The sequence below is a fragment of the Malurus melanocephalus genome, unplaced genomic scaffold (assembly GCF_030028575.1).
Source record: "Malurus melanocephalus ecotype Western Australia unplaced genomic scaffold, MMel_1.1 scaffold_162, whole genome shotgun sequence".
In the NCBI taxonomy this organism is placed as follows: domain Eukaryota; kingdom Metazoa; phylum Chordata; class Aves; order Passeriformes; family Maluridae; genus Malurus; species Malurus melanocephalus.
In genome coordinates, this window is record NW_026623394.1 from 1,294,136 (window position 1) to 1,309,765 (window position 15,630).

The following is a 15,630-nucleotide window of genomic DNA, read 5'->3' on the forward strand; positions in this document are numbered from 1 at the left end:
GGGGCCAGGGGGAACCGGGGGGCCAGGGGGAACCGGCAGGGAGGCTGCTGGGCATCGCCGCCGAACGATGAAGCGACGCTTCGGCTCCTACTTTTATCATTAGGGAAGGTGCAAAATAGGATCTCGCAGTGCCTGGCCTGCCTGGGATTAGTGTTTAGAGGGGCTGGAGAGGATCAAACAGCAGATTCGCTGTTAATTAGCCCAAATGCTAATGAAGAGAGGCATGCCAGGGTGCTGCCAGGGGTGCTGAGTGCCCACTCGCCCCGCTTTGCCCTGCTGTACTGAACCTGTATCCCGTGCTGACCCCGTGCCCCACACAGATCCAGGATTTGGCCATCCGGTGCGTGCAGAAGAACATCAAGAAGAACAAAGGGGTGAAGGATTGGCCCTGGTGGAAGCTCTTCACCACGGTGCGGCCCCTCATCGAGGTGCAGCTCACTGAGGACCAGATCCGCGGCAAAGACGTGGGTATCCGTKCCAGGGGATGCTGGATGGAGCAGGGAGGGCTTGGGGGAGCGCTGGTCCTGGGCAGGGTCCCACAGTGGGGTGGGAGGAGAGACACCATGGTGGGTTCACGTGCAAAATCCTACAGTGGGATCCTGCAGTGGGGCGGTATGCAGAACCCAGGGAAGGGTGGGATGCAGGATCCTGTGGTGGGTTGGGGTACGGGATCTTACAGTGGGTTGGGATATGGGATCCCACAGTGGGTTGGGATATGGGATCCCACAGTGGGTTGGGATATGGGATCCCACAGTGGGTTGGGATGCAGGACCCCACAGTGGGGTGAGTTGCAGGACCATGTCTGCCCGCGCCCCGTCAGCGCCAGGCTCGAATTGCTCCCTAATTTGCGAATCAGCATGTCATTAGCATCCCGAGAGCCGGCTGTTGCTCGAGCCCAATTACAAGCGTGGAGAATGGAAATGAAACCGCGCGCCGAGAGGCAAATGCGGGGGCTCCGCTCGCGCTGGCAACCAGACACTGGTGCGCCCGCTGAGCGCGGAGCTGCTGCCTGGCTCAGCTTTCACCCCGGCCCGCCGGGGACGGGCACCTGGGCGGGGGCACCTGGGGCCCCTGCTGCCCCCCCAGCCTGTGCTGGCACCAGAGGAAGAGCGAGGAGGATGTTAGCGGCCAGACGTGCCTCCGCAGCGCTGGCTGGTGGTCCTTGGGCATCCTGGTGGGCCCCCTCCCTCCCCACGTGGGCCGGGTGCACCCAAACCCTTCAGCGAGCTGCTGATGGGTGGATTTGCTCCCACCCCCTCTCCCAGGGGATGTGGGTACCCCTCTCCAGCTTTGCTGGGACCGCCTGGCGTTCTGACACCATTTATGGGGTTGGAGTCGGCACGATTGGCGGAGCGGGTTGGGGAAAGTCCCTGCCCAGCCCTTGGCAGGGGAGAGCAGCCCCGGGGAGCCCCCACCCTGCCCATCCTGCGCTGGGGGGGTGCTGGGGAGGGGCAGAGAACTGCCAGCCTCCTCCCCGCCAGCCTCTTCCCTGCGCCTGCCCCCTCCCTCACCGCCCGCTCTGTTGCAGGAAGAGATCCAGCAGCTGAAGAGCAAACTCGAGAAGGTGGAGAAGGAGCGTAACGAGCTGAGGCTCAACAGCGACCGCCTGGAGAGCAGGGTAGGTCCTTGCTGCTGCCGGGAYGGGGCACGGTGCTGTGCCAGCCTGCCCCAGCCCATGGCCCCGTGGTCCCTGCCGCCCCCAGATCACAGAGCTGACGTCGGAGCTGACGGACGAGCGSAACACCGGCGAGTCGGCCTCCCAGCTGCTGGACGCCGAGACGGCCGAGAGGCTGCGGGCTGAGAAGGAGATGAAGGACCTGCAGGTAAATGTTCCCCTCCCTGGCCTCACAGAGTCTCTTGTCCCTCCTGGAGCTCACTGCAGTCGTGTCCCCTCCCAGGCCAAGTATGATGCCCTGAAGAAGCAGATGGAGTCGATGGAGATGGAGGTGATGGAGGCTCGGCTCATCCGGGCGGCCGAGCTCAACGGGGAGCTGGACGATGATGATTCAGGTACTGCCCTGCCTCTGGTGCTGTCCCCTGGAACACCCTGAAATGTCCCCTTCTCCCTGCGCCACCCCCTCAGCCCCTTGTTGAGGCCATTTCCCTGCACAGGTGGCGAATGGCGGCTGAAATACGAGCGGGCGGTGCGGGAGATCGACTTCACCAAGAAACGGCTGCAGCAGGAACTGGAGGACAAGCTGGAGGTGGAGCAGCAGGGCAAGAGGCAGCTGGAGCGCAAGGTGAGCAGGGTTCAGCCCTGGGGACACCATTTAGTCCCCTCAGCAGGGTCAYGGTGGCATCCCGGAGCCCTGACCCCCATACCCGCTCTGCCCGCAGCTGGCGGACCTGCAGGCGGACAGCGAGGAGAGCCAGCGGGCGCTGCAGCAGCTGAAGAAGAAGTGCCAGCGCCTGGCTGCYGAGCTGCAGGACACCAAGCTGCACCTCGAGGGACAGCAGGGACGCAACCACGACCTGGAGAAGAAGCAGCGGAGGTGCGGACCGCGAGCTGGCAGCGGGGGGAACGCGGGGGACGCGCCTCTGGTGAAGTGGCATTTCCATTTTAGCGGGGATTTGGGCACCTCACCAGCTCCTCCTTGGCTGAGGTGTCTCCAGCGGGATGGGGCCACCCCAGTTGGATGTGCTTGTTGTGGGGGAGGATCCCCATGCCCTTTTGGGGTGCTTAGAGCTGAGTGATCCYCTCATTTGGGGTCATGCCCCGTGGTGGAGGCTGGTAATGCTGGGCATCTCTGCTCAGCACGCGCTGCCGTCCCGTCCCCTCTCCCAGCCCCAAAGTTTGCTAACGTTATTAAGCAGCAGGGACGCTTTCATCTCATTATGGTAATGATCGCGCACACAAATACAGCGGGAGAATCCAATCTAATTAATTTCAATTTCCGCGGATTGGAGTCTGTGCTAATGCAGCTGTTTATTACCCAGCGCGAGGAAAAATGRGGATTAGCTGCCGAGGTGTTTAACGCAGGTCACAAACTCAAGCGCAGGGTTGTTTTCCAAGCCCCAAAGGCAGTGATTTTGGAGCAAGCATGGCTGATCCCATCCCAGGGGCACTCGGAGAGAATGCCACGGCACTGCCTGGCTCCAGGCTGGGCTGAGCACTCCTCCAGCAGGGGCTTGTGTCCTCTCTGGGGCTCGTGTGTCCCCTTTGGGGATGGCACCAGTRCCACGTTATGGGGAATCCCAGCACTGGGATGCAGCTGTGAGAGCTGAGCTGCCGCAAGAGCCCGTCTCTCCCAGAGTCCCCTCCATGTCCTGCTTGGAGGGTTTGGTGTCCCCAGCTGCCTTGGGGTAGCCAAGCCCCTGCCTTTGGCTGCCACAATCCCACAGTCCCGTGCTGGCCCTGGGGAACAGCTGAGGCGCTGCTGGGGTTGGCGCTGCAGGTGCTGCACTCCCCATTAGTGTGGAGTGAAGGTGTTGGGAGGAGTTTCTCTGAGTGACTCGGTGCTGGCAATTAAAGACTCATCAACAGAGTGTTCCAAACAAGCCCTCAGTGGCACAGCACCCTTCCCAGTGCCTGCTGCCGTGGGAAGGGGCTGCTCAGAGCAGTGCCCTGGCACAGGGCTGAGGATCAGTCCCCGGGGTGCTGAGTGCTCACCCCGCTCCCCCYGTGCAGGTTTGACAGCGAGCTCTCGCAGGCACATGAGGAGGCGCAGCGGGAACGGCTGCAGCGGGAGAAGCTGAGCCGAGAGAAGGATGTGCTGGTGGCTGAGGTCTTTGGCCTCAAGCAGCTCCTGGAGGTGAGCCAGCCCCCAGCCCCCTCCCCAACTTCCCAACCATCAGGTGCCCCTGGCTGATGGTGACCCTGTCTCTCACAGGACAAGGACTCGGACATCTCAGGGCTGACGCAGAGGGCAGAGGCGCTGGAGGCAGAGCTGCAGGACATCTCCTCCCAGGAGTCAAAGGACGAAGCCTCGCTGGCCAAGGTGAAGAAACAGCTGAGGGACCTGGAGGCGAAGGTCAAAGACCAGGAGGAGGAACTGGATGAGCAGGCCGGGACCATCCAGATGCTGGAGCAGGTACGGCGGGGAGGGGCGAGGTTTCTGGGTGGGGTGGTTTCATGCAGGGCTGTTATTACCTGGGCCGGGCTTACCTGGAAGAGGAGGCGGTCGCCCCGAGCCCGGCGTCAGGCCAGGCACCGCCGCGGCCGACACAGCTCCCGGCCCTCCATGCCATGGCCCGGCAGGTCACCATGGGGCGGGCAGCCCAGCTGGCCTCAGAGCGAGGGGTTTCCAGGGTGAGTGGTGCCCAGAGAGTGGCACAGAGGGGTTCCCACATCCCCATCCCTCTGACCACATCCCCACCGTTTGCAGGCGAAGCTGCGGCTGGAGATGGAGATGGAGCGGCTGCGGCAGACCCACGCCAAGGAGGTGGAGAGCCGTGATGAGGAGGTGGAGGAGATCCGGCAGTCGTGTCAGAAGAAGGTAGGGCTCTGCTGCACTGCCCASGAGGGTCTGGGGTGCATCCCTGTGCCCCGGCCGGGTGCTGGGAGCTGCCAGCCGGGCACTGTCACGCAGCACCCGGCTCCCACGCAGCCGACCGCAGCCCAGCTCCACCGGCCCGGCGGGTCCGACCGGTCCTGCCGCTGCCCGGGCCGGCGCACGCCGGGCTTTGTGCCGGGCTCTGTGCCTCTGGTTGCGCAAACACCCGGCCGGGGGGTCAGCCGGTGTGCCCAGTGTGTGGGGACACATGAGGAGGGGGGTCATGACCCCTCCCTGCCCCCCTGACCGGCTGSCCCCTGGCTGTCCCCCAGCTGAAGCAGATGGAGGTGCAGCTGGAGGAGGAATATGAGGACAAGCAGAAGGTGCTGAGAGARAAACGGGAGCTGGAGAGCAAGTTGTCTGCTGTCAGCGAGCAGGTGGGGTGAAGRGCAGCTGGGCACACGCCTTGCTTTGGGGACCCCGAGGTAGCCATGACCATGAAGTGGCTCCTCTGGCACGGAGCTGTGGCAAAGTTCYCTCTGCTGCAGGCCAACCAGAGGGACTTTGAGACGGAAAAGCGCCTGCGCCGGGACTTGAAGAGAACAAAGGCACTGCTGGCTGATGCTCAGATCATGCTGGACCACCTGAAGAACAATGCGCCCAGCAAGAGGGAGATCACCCAGCTCAAGAACCAGGTGTGCATGCAGACCCTCCCCAAAGGGCAGGCTTTGAGGGACACGGGGTGTCCCTGTTCCTTGGCCGGGCACTGAGCCGTATCCCTGCAGCTGGAGGAGTCAGAGTTCACCTGCGCAGCTGCTGTCAAGGCCCGCAAATCCATGGAGGTGGAGATCGAGGACCTCCACCTGCAGATCGACGACCTCGCCAAAGCCAAGGCGGCGGTGAGCGGGTTTGGGATCTGATGCAGTGCGGTGGGGCTGTGCCCCATTTGTACCCAGGGTGGCCCCACCGCGTTTGGGGTGGGTTTTGGGGGSTGAGCACCCCACTCCCGGGTGCAGTGAGAGACACGTGTGGCTCCCTGCAGCTGGAGGAGCAGCTGAGCCGGCTGCAGCGGGAAAAGAATGAGGTGCAGAGCCGGCTGGAGGAGGACCAGGAGGACATGAACGAGCTGATGAAGAAGCACAAGGCAGCTGTGGCCCAGGTGAGGGGGGAGCAGCAGCTGCACCCACCCCATTGCCCCTAAATGTCCCTCTAGGAGCCAGTGTGGTGGGATCCCCACTGACGCCCCTGGATGTGTTCCGCAGGCATCCCGGGACCTGGCACAGATGAATGACCTCCAGGCACAGCTGGAGGAGGTCAGCAAGGAGAAGCAGGAGCTGCAGGAGAAGGTGAGGATGCACCCTGAGTGCAGCCATGGTGATGGGGGGTACCCAGAGACTCTCGGCCCACACCGTGCGGGGCCCCCTGCACCATGGGGGTGCAGAGCAGTCCCGTGGGAGCAGCACAGCCAGCAGCTCTCCTCCAGGACAGTGTGCCAGGGGGCCAGGGTGGCTGTGATCGAGGCTGAGGCTGTGCCCTGTCCTGCAGCTGCAAGGTCTGCAGAGCCAGTTGGAGTTCCTGGAGCAGTCCATGGTGGACAAGTCGCTGGTGAGCCGTCAAGAGGCCAAGATCCGTGAGCTGGAGACCAGGCTGGAGTTCGAGAGGACGCAAGTCAAGCGCCTGGAGGTACTCACGGGGCTCTCCCTCTGCTCCACACGGGACAGGGGTGCGACAGGACCATAATGGAGCTGCCCAAGGGTCCTCTGAGCGCYTCCCCTCCCGGGACCCCCCACGCTGCAGCCCTCCYCCTCTGGCAGCCCATCCCCATCTCCACAGGGAAGGCTCCCTGCAAGCTCTGATAACAGTAATCCACCGCCCAGCCTGGCAAAGTGCTGCTCTTTCCCTGCATCGACTTAGGGAAATTATAGACTCCCCAGTCCCGCGAACGCAGCCTGTTTTATATTCTGCCTCCGCAGCTCTGCCGGGGAGCGCGGCAGCTTAGCTCTCCTCTTCATATTTTCCAAGCTATTATTTCCTTCCCCACTCTCTCTGCCGGGGCCATAAATATGCAGCGGCTGGCTCAGTGGCTGGGAGAGAGCGGGAGCTATTTTTTCCCTACGTTACATGTTTTAATTACTTCACACACAGTTAAATCTATTTTCCCAATTCAACGAAGCCCTTGCTGTTGTTCTGCCCCTTGCCCGGCCCTGGGAGGGAGTGGTTTCTCCTCCATCTCCTTGTGTGAATTTATGGGAGTGGGATCTGTCCTGGCATCATCCCGTAGTGGGTGTCGGGGTGAGGGGTCTGTGGGAGGATTTGGAATGACCCCGCTGCTCCGCAGAGCTTGGCCACGCGGCTGAAGGAGAACATGGAGAAGCTGACGGAGGAGCGGGATCAGCGCGCGGCCGCCGAGAACCGGGAGAAGGAGCAGAACAAGCGGCTGCAGCGGCAGCTCCGYGATGTCAAGGAGGAGATGGGCGAGCTGGCCAAGAAGGAGGCAGAAGCCAGCCGCAAGAAGCACGAGCTGGTGAGGCACCCGGGGTAGGGCCGGGCAGGGGGCACGCAGGGGGTGTTCCCTGAGGAACCCTGCTCATCCTGCTCCCTCCCCGCAGGAGATGGACCTGGAGAGCCTGGAGGCCGCCAACCAGAGCCTGCAGTCAGACCTGAAGCTGGCCTTCAAGCGCATCGGGGACCTGCAGGCRGCCATCGAGGATGAGATGGAGAGTGACAGCAACGAGGACCTCATCAACAGGTGAGAGCGCCTGGGCCTGGCTCCTGCGAATCCCTGGGGGTCACCGCTTCCCCTCGCCACTTTGGAAATGCCCTGGGCTCTGCCTGGCCCTGRCAGGATGTTCTGTGCATCCATCCGTGCATCGTGCACACATACATCTGTCCGTGCTCTGTGTCTGTCCATCCGTGCATCGGGCACCTGTGCACACAGGCATCAGTCCGTGCACCTGTGCATCCGTCCCTCCGTCCACCCGCAGCCCCCACGAGCTTCAACCACTTGTGGAGRTGCCTGAAACGCATCCAGGATCCTGCCAGCTGGCTGGAAACAGCCCAGGGAGCCCCAGGAGCCAGGGCAGCACAAGCTGGCAGGAGGTTTGGATGCTGGGATGCAGCCCAGCCCAGGATGGAATTATAGAATCATACAGTTGTTTAGGTTGGGAAAGACCTCTGAGAACATCAACTCCAGCCATTAACCCAGCACTGCCATGTTAGCACTAAATCATGTCCCCAAGCACCACATCCATGTATTTTTGAATGTTTCTAGGGATGGTGACTCCACCACTCCCCTGTACAGCCTGTTCCAATGCCTGACCACCATTTTGGTGAAGGGATTTTCCCCACAATATCCAACCTAAACTTCCCATGGCACAACTTGAGGCCTTGTCCTCTTGTCTTGCTGAGTGTTCTTTGGGAGCAAAGCCTGACCCCCACCTGGCTACAACCTCCCTTCAGGATGTTGTAGAGAGTGAGAAAGTGCCCCTTGAGCCTCCTTTTCTCCAGGCTGAGCCCCCTGCAGCTGCCTCAGTTGCTCCTCATCACTCTTGTGCTCCAGACCCTTCCCCAGCTCTGCTGCCTTTCTCTGGATATGCTCCAGCACCTGACCYGGGATGCTGGGATCCAGCTGGGTGTAACCCCCCTCCACAGGGGCACAGGGCAGCCTCACCTCCCTCCCCTGACCCTTCCCCACCATTTAATTTGCCCTATCTGTTCCCCACCCATTTTGTTTGTTGTTTTTTTTTTTTTTAATTTCCTTTAATTTGATTTATTTTCTGTTGTGTTTCTCCCCCCTCCAACCCCGCCCCTTCCAACCCCTCCCAGTTTGCAGGACATGGTGGCAAAGTATCAGAAAAGAAAGAGTAAACTGTGAGGAGCATCTCTTTCCTTCCCCCACTCCCCTAACCCCCACCTCACCCCCACGGGCCGGGGTCCTGCATGCCACTGGCCCGCTCCGCATGCCCTAACAGCACCCACGGCACGGCACAGCACGGCACATAACCACATCCCAGCATGGGGACGGGATGAGCCCCTGGGATGGGGTGGGGGGCRATGCTCTGCCGTGGCTGAAAATCCSATGGGGCAGCAATTAAGCCCTGCTGCCACTAATTAATGCCCCCATCCACGGTCGCTCCCGTGGCCCGAGTCCTGCTTAACTAACAGTATGTTTGCCTGGACGTAACCTGTGTTTGATGTGGAGCTTAATTCTGTTGGCCAGAAAACCTTAGCTGCCCCCAGAGCTTGTTTTCAGGGCTCGTTGGGGGGGTTTTTTTGGTGCCTTTCTGGTTTTTTTTTGTTCAGGTTTTTTTTTTTCCCCCAAGCCCAGCGTTGCCTGGATGTATTGCAGGGGAGGGAGATGCGCAGGATGGAGTGCGGCTCGTTGCTCTGAATTTAAAKAGAAGGATTCATATACAGTGTCTATCCCAGCCTGTCCCTTGTGCTCTTTGCCTGCATTCCCAGGCAGGGAATAAGCCCAAAACCAGGCGGATAAAAGGCCATTTAAGATCCTGTGATACATCCCTTCCTTGGAGTGGCCTGGTGGGAGCGGGGTGGCGAGAGGGGACCACACCGCTTCAATTTCCGTATAGATCCCGCCGCTGCTGCCATAACCCTAATGAAAGCAGTAAGCGGCGAGGTATTAAGAGAGATTTATTCAGGGATGCTTTTAACGTGGAGGAATGGATTTTGCAATGCAGACAGCACCTTCTTTCTAAAGGCAATCAATATGGTTACGAACGGCCGTTATAAATTAGATGGTTTAAGCCAGATAGGACTTTTTTTACACCGGGACGTAAATCAGGGGCTCTCGGGCACGGCAGGGCTGTAAATCTGCCCACTGTGCTCCCGCGCCCGCCGTGCCGGAGTCGTTTCTGTTCCGCCTGCTAAACTCCTGTTTACCCGGGGCCATCAGCATCGCTCTTCCTCGCTGTAATTCTGCACTCGACGGCRGCCTATAAAATGAACCCACTTATTTCCTTCCCAGTCCCGGGGCTGGAAATCTCCTGTGTTTCTGGAGCTGTGCCCTGCCTGCTGCCCCAAAGCCAGTCTCCAGCTCTGGAGCTGTGCAGTGACAGGGAGGGACATTGGGTAGCGGATGCAGGAGCCCCCTGGGCAGGCACAGGGATGATTTGGGGGTGCTTCAGGGAGCCTTTGTCTGGCAGGTTGAGCTCTGCAGATTATATCCCAGAGATGGAGCAGAATTATATCCCAGTGCATGCAGATTATATCCTAGTGCATGCAGATTATATCCCAGAGATGGAGCAGAACCGTAGGATGGGGTTCCACCCATGCCAGGGTACACAGGCAGTGGGTGCTGGAGGGGTTCAGTGCCTTCCAGTGCACTTTCATCTCTCCAGCACCCAAACTCTCACTGCCCCACGCTGACCTCTTGCTTTCTTCCACCTTGGTCCGCTCCTCCGGCAGTGACGGTGACTCGGATGTGGACTCGGAGCTGGAGGAGCGCGTGGATGGGGTGAAGTCTTGGCTSTCCAAGAACAAAGGCTCCTCCAAAGCGCTCTCGGATGACGGCAGCCTGAAGGGCAGCAGGTGGGTGCAGGGCTGGGCAYGGGGCTGGCGGGCAGAGGACAGGCTGAACTGTGCTGGGACACGGACAGGGCTGGGTGGGCGCCCATGGGATGTGGCTCTTGGTACCGTTTTCCCACCGGTGTGGATGGCCAGGGAAGGGTTAATGCAGGCGAGTGGCTCGATCTCCATTGGGGACACATGTCCCCCCATCCAGGGGGACCCCTCTGGTTCCCCTTTCCTCATCCCACCCTGGAGGCATATGGGCATCCAGTTCCTCCACCCCGTTTGCCTCCCCAGGGCTTGCAGTGCTGGTTTCTAGCTCTCTGCAGCATTCCATCACTACAGGACTAATTCCCTGCTCCATCCCACCCTCCTTTTCAGCCCCACCCCATCCTCCCCACACCTCTCAGAAAACCTTGGCAGCAGTGGGGAGCGTGCCCAGGTGCACCCACAGCGTGGGGCTGGGGCGCACAGCCCCACTCCCCTTCCCCGTGGAAGACGCTTGCCTGCTGAGYGCAGATTGCTTTTATCCAAACCCAATTTCCTAGCAGGGCTCCAGGAGTCCCAGGGGACTCCCTCCCTCTGCCGAGCAGGGGGGAAAGATCTGAGCTGGTTTCTGTTAATTGGTTTAATTTATTCAGCGGTGCAGATGTAAAACATTTTGTTATTGGAGATAATTCCACCTTTTCTGAAGTCGGGAATCAAACGCAGCGGCTCCAGGTAGCCGACAATGAAATAAATTGAAGGCAACACTTTAAAGGGGAATCAAAGTGCTGGGCTAGAACAATTCCCACATTTACATGACATTTTTCCACGATGCCGTTTCCCGCTGACGCAAATTGCCGAGGCCGCCTCGCCGGCCCCCCCTCCCCGCCCCGGTTCGCCCGCTCATCTCCGTGTCTCTCTTGTCTCCCCGGTGCGTGCGGGGCCGCGCTGCCGCGGCGCAGGTCAGCACCGCCGGACGGCCCCGAGCCCGACGAGCGGCCGGTGTCGGTGTTGAGCTCCCTCAGCTACAGGAAGCGGCCGGGCCTCAAGGACTCCATAGGCGGCCGCGGGGACGAGCAGACGCTGTTCAGCGCCCTGGGCGAGCGGCCGCCTTCCCCCGAGCGCCCCCCGCGCAGGGCGAACCGCGGCGGCGAGCCCCAGGACCGGGCGGCCGTCATCGCCCGCGCCTTCGCCGACGCCAGCGGCCGGGCTCGCCAAGGGCTGGACAAGCGGTGGTCCCTCTCGGCCACCGACGTAGAGAAAGCTTCTGTCGCCTCCGCCCCCGTGAGCCGCGTCTCCTCCGCCTCCTGGCGCGGGCTGGAGGACGGCGATGACGGGGAYGAGGGGTGCTCGGTGCTGAGCTTCGCCCTTTCCAGCCCCGGCAGCTTGCGGAGCCGGCGGGGAGGGCCCGAGGGCCGCCCCGAGTCGCGGCTCTCCCTGGCCCGCAGCCGCCTGGATGAGGCGGAGGAGGGGTCCCGCGGGCAGCCCCTCTTGGGGCGCAGCTTCTCGGTGCCCCCGCGGCCCCGCAGTGCAGCCTCCGAGGAGGAGGCTCCTGGGGACGCCCGTCCCGTGCGGCACCGCTCCTACCTCGACCCCGACCTGGAAGCCGCCATCCAGGAGGTGCTGAGCTACCGCCCGCTGCGAGCCAGGGGCTGCTCCAGCCCCGAGGCCGACTCAGGGGATGACGGCCGCAGTGTCCGGAGTGTCCGGAGTGTCCGGAGTGCGGCCCCGCTGGGCGCCGCTGACCGCCCCTCCGGCAGCCTGCGCCGCTCCGCGTCCGCCCTCGACTTCTCCCGGCACACCTGCCGGTGCCGCAGCAKCTCGGGCTCCTCCGAGGAAGAGGARGAGAGGAAGAAGAAGAGCTCCAAGAAGCGTTCCAAGAAAAGCAAGAAGAAATCCAAGAAGAAGAAGAAGAAACAGCAGTCRTCATCCGAGTCCAGTTCCTCCTCCGAGTCCTCCTCCGGCTCCACCAGCTCCTACCGCAGCACCTCCAGTGTCAAGAAAGGCCCGCGGGCAGCAGGGGGAGAGGAGCCGACACGTCCTGCCCGGGGCAAAAAGGAGGAGAAGCAGAGGAAGAAGCAGGTGGACAGCCTGATGATGAAGTACCTGTACCGTCCCGAGAGCGACTGAGGCAGGAGGTGGGAGCGGTGTGTGCCGTGCAGCATGAACCTCCCCGTGTGCCACTAACCGCTCGCCCTAACCCTCTCCTGATCCGGACATGGAGCTCTCCTCCATCGGGATGGGGCACCCCGGGACGGGGCACCCCTCTGTGCCTGCAGCAGCCCTGTTTTTGGGGTGCAGCAGGGCATCCCCAGCGCATCTCCATCCGTGGGGAGATCCCCGGCGTGGCCGCAGCGGGACCGGCAGCTGCCTGTGCTGCCAGGACGCAGCGTGTTCGGGATTAGCAGCTGCGGGGCACCRGGAAGTGCTAATCCCTTCCTGGCTCCGCAGCCACCGGCCAGGACACATCTGGATTTGTTCCTTGAGGAAATTTAAGGGTTTGGGGGGCAGCACAGCATCCTGCTCGYCCCGGGAGTGGAGTGGAATGGGTACTAACACGCACCCACTGCAGTGTGTGAGCATGGGGGGAGGCAGCACCTGAGGGGGGACCCAGGATGGGCAGCTGGAGCTCAGARCTGCCCTGTGCCCTCTTGGCTGCCTGTGATGGGAATTCGGGGTGTGAATGGCCTCAACCTGCAGGACTGTGGGGCTCTGAATGCTGTTGATGCAGAGGGGAGGATTTGCCAGGGCTTGCCAGCAGCAGTTTCAGAACAGGCTCCATCCTTTCTGATGGCTTGAACAGGAGAATGGCCAGAGGAAGGGAAGGAAGCCTTTTGGAAATGTGGTTGCTGTTGGGCTGCAGGGGCAGGGCAGGCATCATGGGGTAACAGGGGGAAGCAGCACCCCCAGCACCCAGCCCTGGGCTCGGGTACAACAGGGACCCTCATTCAGGGTGTCTGGGGGTGCTGCTGTTGGCATCCACGAGCCTTTTCCTGGGCAGGCTCAGCTCGGCCCCACTGCAGAGCAGGGGCTCAGCTCAGCGCAGCGAAGAGTTGTTTGCAGCGAGGCATGTCCCAAATATCTCGGAAAGAATAAAAAAGGAGGCAATCAAGGCTCCATCCAGCTGGCTGCCAGCGTGCTCCTGGCTCACGGCAGCTCCCGCTGCAGCCGGAGGGGAGCCGAGCTCAGCAGCCAAGCCGTGCTGGGGACACGGAGCCCCCCATGACTCCCCCTMACCYCAYTCTCTCCCACAGCCCCACGAGCTCCCGGAACACCTTCACCTACGACAGATGGGACGACGAGCAGGACGCCGGGGACAGCACACGCCGCTCCTCCCGCAGCTCCCCCAGTGCCAGCGAGGCGGAGAGCCGGGCTGCCGAGACCCCCGCCTAGCCCCCCGCCACCCTCCCCACCGCCCCGGGAACGCTCAGCTCCGGGGGTGTTTCTTCTGTGCAGAGTGGGGGGGACACACGCAGCCGCCCCCCGGCTCCAGCCGCGGGAGGAGCAGCCCGGCCGGCTCGCWGGCTGCGCCCCCCGCCCTCCCACCTCCTGTCTGTCCTTGGCGGCGGAGTCGGCTGCTCCGGCACCCTGGGTTTATTCCTCAGTGCCTGCTGGCTCCTTATTTTATAACTTAAACTCGCCCCGTTCGGCATCCTGCCGTCCTCTGGCACCCCTTTTAGTTGAGCCAAAGACGTCTCTCGCTGGCCGGGCCCTGGGGAGCAGCCGCCCGGCAGCTGGGAAGGGGACATGGGGACAGGGTCCCTCGTGCCCGCCTGGGTTTTTGTCACCCCCCAGCCCCCCACCTCTGCCTGGCTGTTTTGCACTAGCCCAGCTGTGCATCCTCCTCCACCCCCTTTACTTTCAGTATGAAAATAAACGTCATTTCTGGCTGGTGATACCCGCTGCTGCCTGCTCCATGTGCCTGGGGGGGTCTCCCCATTTTGGGGRGCGGTGTTTGCATGGTAGAAGGGTCTGGTGGTTTGGATCCAGCCCCAGCAAGGATACGGGTTTGCATGGAAAGACCAAGTCTAGCCTCTTCCCTGAGCCTGCTGCACCCATGGGTGCTGGGGAGGGGGTGTGGGGGGGAAAGCCCTTGTGGGTGCCAGCGCTGAATCATTTATCAATCTTCATAAATATGCAGATGAGCAGMGGGACAGAGCCTCTGCCTGCGGCATTAAATAATTAACGCGGAGGAGACGATGATGTGCATTGCTGGCTCAGCCTCGGCCCTGGCCGTGTACTGTCCCCATGCCACGCGCTGTGCCCCAGGAACACCCCACACCCCCAGAACCCCCCACACTCCTCGGCAAACCAGGTTGTTTCCCTCTCCCCACCATCTCTTGGAAGCACAAAGGCCGAGCTCGGCGCTCGCTGCCATAAAGCCACGCTGCGCTAATGCGCTTTCATTAAGTGGGAGCGATCTAATGATAATAAAATGGCACATTTAACATTAAAACATTTAACTTGACTCCTAAGCGAGTGTGTCTCTCCGCGCTGCTCCAGCTCCATCTTCATGAGGCTGACAAAGCTTCTTAATTTGTTCCCCAGGAGCGGGTGCTTGGTGGAGATGGTTTGGCACCGCGTGGCACGGGGGATGCTGGCATGCAGGGACACAGGGATGCTGGGATGTGGGGAGGCAGGGTACCAGGGGGCAGGGATGTGGGTAGGGAGTAAGGATACAGAGGTGCTGGGATGGTGGAATTTGGGGATGTGGGGATGCAGGGAGTGCAGCATATTTGGGCTCCCCATGGTGCAGGAGGCACATGGGGATGGAGGCTCCCTGGCTGTAAGGACATTGGGATGCAGGGACACTGCTGCAAAGCCATGGGGACACGTCTGGAGCCCCACAGCTACTGTGCAGCCCCCAGCACGTTCGGGAAGCGGGAGATGGYGAAGTGGGACATGTCGTGGGATGGCTCCTTGCCCAGGCTCAGCTCACACAGCAGCTTCCCCACCATTGGCGCCAGCTTGAACCCATGGCCTGTGGGAAGGAGAGGGAAGGTAGGGATACATTCACCCCCACGATCCCAGACAGCTCTGGGGTGCTGGGCTGSGGGGTGGCTGCCCTTCCTTACCTGAGAACCCGGCACCGATGACGATGTTGCTGAACTTGGGGTGCCGGTCCAGGATGAAATCCTCATCTGGAGTGTTCTGGGGAGCCAGGGTGTGAAAGTGAGGGGACAGAAAAGGGTTCGTCTTGGGATGGGGGAAGGCTCAGGACCTCAGATGGCTGGATCCATGCCCTGGGCGGGGTCTCACCGTGTAGAGGCAGGTCTCCATCACAGCCGGCTTGGTCTCCAGCCCGGGCAGGTAGCTGCTGATGAAGCTGCTCAGGACGCTGATGTCAGGGCGGGCGGCACTCGAGGGGTCCTGATCCCGCTTCTCTGGGTCAGTGGGGCTGCCGTGGTGGTGGCACACCTGGAGGACGCTGATGTCAGGGTGGGCTGGTAGAGGACCCTCCCCTCTCCTCACGCTGTGCTCTGCTCACCTTCATCAGCCCGGGGTATTCAATGGAGGGCAGTCCGTAGATGCCATGCGGGGCTTGGCTCAGCCCCAGGGTCAGGAAGCAGGGACTGACGCTGCCCAGGTTGGCGCTCCCGGGTTGTTTCTCCCTCCAATAGCAGACGTCGATGCGCAGGGGCTGAAATCACCCCGTTAGCTCTGGCTGTGATCGTGCCACCCTCCC

The 15,630-nt window shown here is 61.7% G+C and overlaps 3 protein-coding genes across 10 annotated transcripts in view; 2 read left to right on the top strand and 1 right to left on the bottom strand.

Annotated features, from left to right (window-relative positions):
- MYO18A (myosin XVIIIA) overlaps window positions 1-13,842 on the top strand; it is a 31,777-nt gene extending 17,935 nt beyond the window's left edge. For 5 of the 8 annotated variants that reach the window (XM_057371998.1, XM_057371999.1, XM_057372000.1 and 2 more), the window contains 20 exons: window positions 321-464; window positions 1,529-1,618; window positions 1,704-1,823; window positions 1,899-2,010; window positions 2,113-2,240; window positions 2,338-2,492; window positions 3,629-3,752; window positions 3,831-4,031; window positions 4,326-4,436; window positions 4,766-4,870; window positions 4,982-5,128; window positions 5,219-5,332; window positions 5,476-5,592; window positions 5,696-5,779; window positions 5,979-6,116; window positions 6,772-6,957; window positions 7,043-7,182; window positions 8,259-8,303; window positions 9,858-9,980; window positions 13,199-13,842. In XM_057371998.1, coding sequence (XP_057227981.1) covers window positions 321-464; window positions 1,529-1,618; window positions 1,704-1,823; window positions 1,899-2,010; window positions 2,113-2,240; window positions 2,338-2,492; window positions 3,629-3,752; window positions 3,831-4,031; window positions 4,326-4,436; window positions 4,766-4,870; window positions 4,982-5,128; window positions 5,219-5,332; window positions 5,476-5,592; window positions 5,696-5,779; window positions 5,979-6,116; window positions 6,772-6,957; window positions 7,043-7,182; window positions 8,259-8,303; window positions 9,858-9,980; window positions 13,199-13,337 — 2,523 coding nt within the window. In that variant the 3' untranslated portion in view covers window positions 13,338-13,842. The remainder of the gene's footprint in view (window positions 1-320; window positions 465-1,528; window positions 1,619-1,703; window positions 1,824-1,898; window positions 2,011-2,112; window positions 2,241-2,337; window positions 2,493-3,628; window positions 3,753-3,830; window positions 4,032-4,325; window positions 4,437-4,765; window positions 4,871-4,981; window positions 5,129-5,218; window positions 5,333-5,475; window positions 5,593-5,695; window positions 5,780-5,978; window positions 6,117-6,771; window positions 6,958-7,042; window positions 7,183-8,258; window positions 8,304-9,857; window positions 9,981-13,198) is intronic. The other 3 variants (XM_057372002.1, XM_057372004.1, XM_057372006.1) reach the window with 1 other exon arrangement.
- Window positions 9,987-13,192, top strand: LOC130576973 (serine/arginine repetitive matrix protein 1-like). The gene has a single exon (XM_057372007.1). The coding sequence runs from the start codon at window positions 10,776-10,778 to the stop codon at window positions 12,072-12,074; it is 1,299 nt and encodes a 432-aa protein (XP_057227990.1). The 5' UTR covers window positions 9,987-10,775; the 3' UTR covers window positions 12,075-13,192.
- Window positions 13,843-14,243: 401 nt separating the features above from the next.
- Window positions 14,244-15,630, bottom strand: part of PIPOX (pipecolic acid and sarcosine oxidase) — a 3,965-nt gene continuing 2,578 nt past the window's right edge. Inside the window, exons 5-8 of the mRNA XM_057372008.1 lie at window positions 15,433-15,593; window positions 15,204-15,362; window positions 15,020-15,095; window positions 14,244-14,925 (exon numbers count right to left, since the gene is read on the bottom strand). Coding sequence (XP_057227991.1) covers window positions 14,795-14,925; window positions 15,020-15,095; window positions 15,204-15,362; window positions 15,433-15,593 — 527 coding nt within the window. The 3' untranslated portion in view covers window positions 14,244-14,794. The remainder of the gene's footprint in view (window positions 14,926-15,019; window positions 15,096-15,203; window positions 15,363-15,432; window positions 15,594-15,630) is intronic.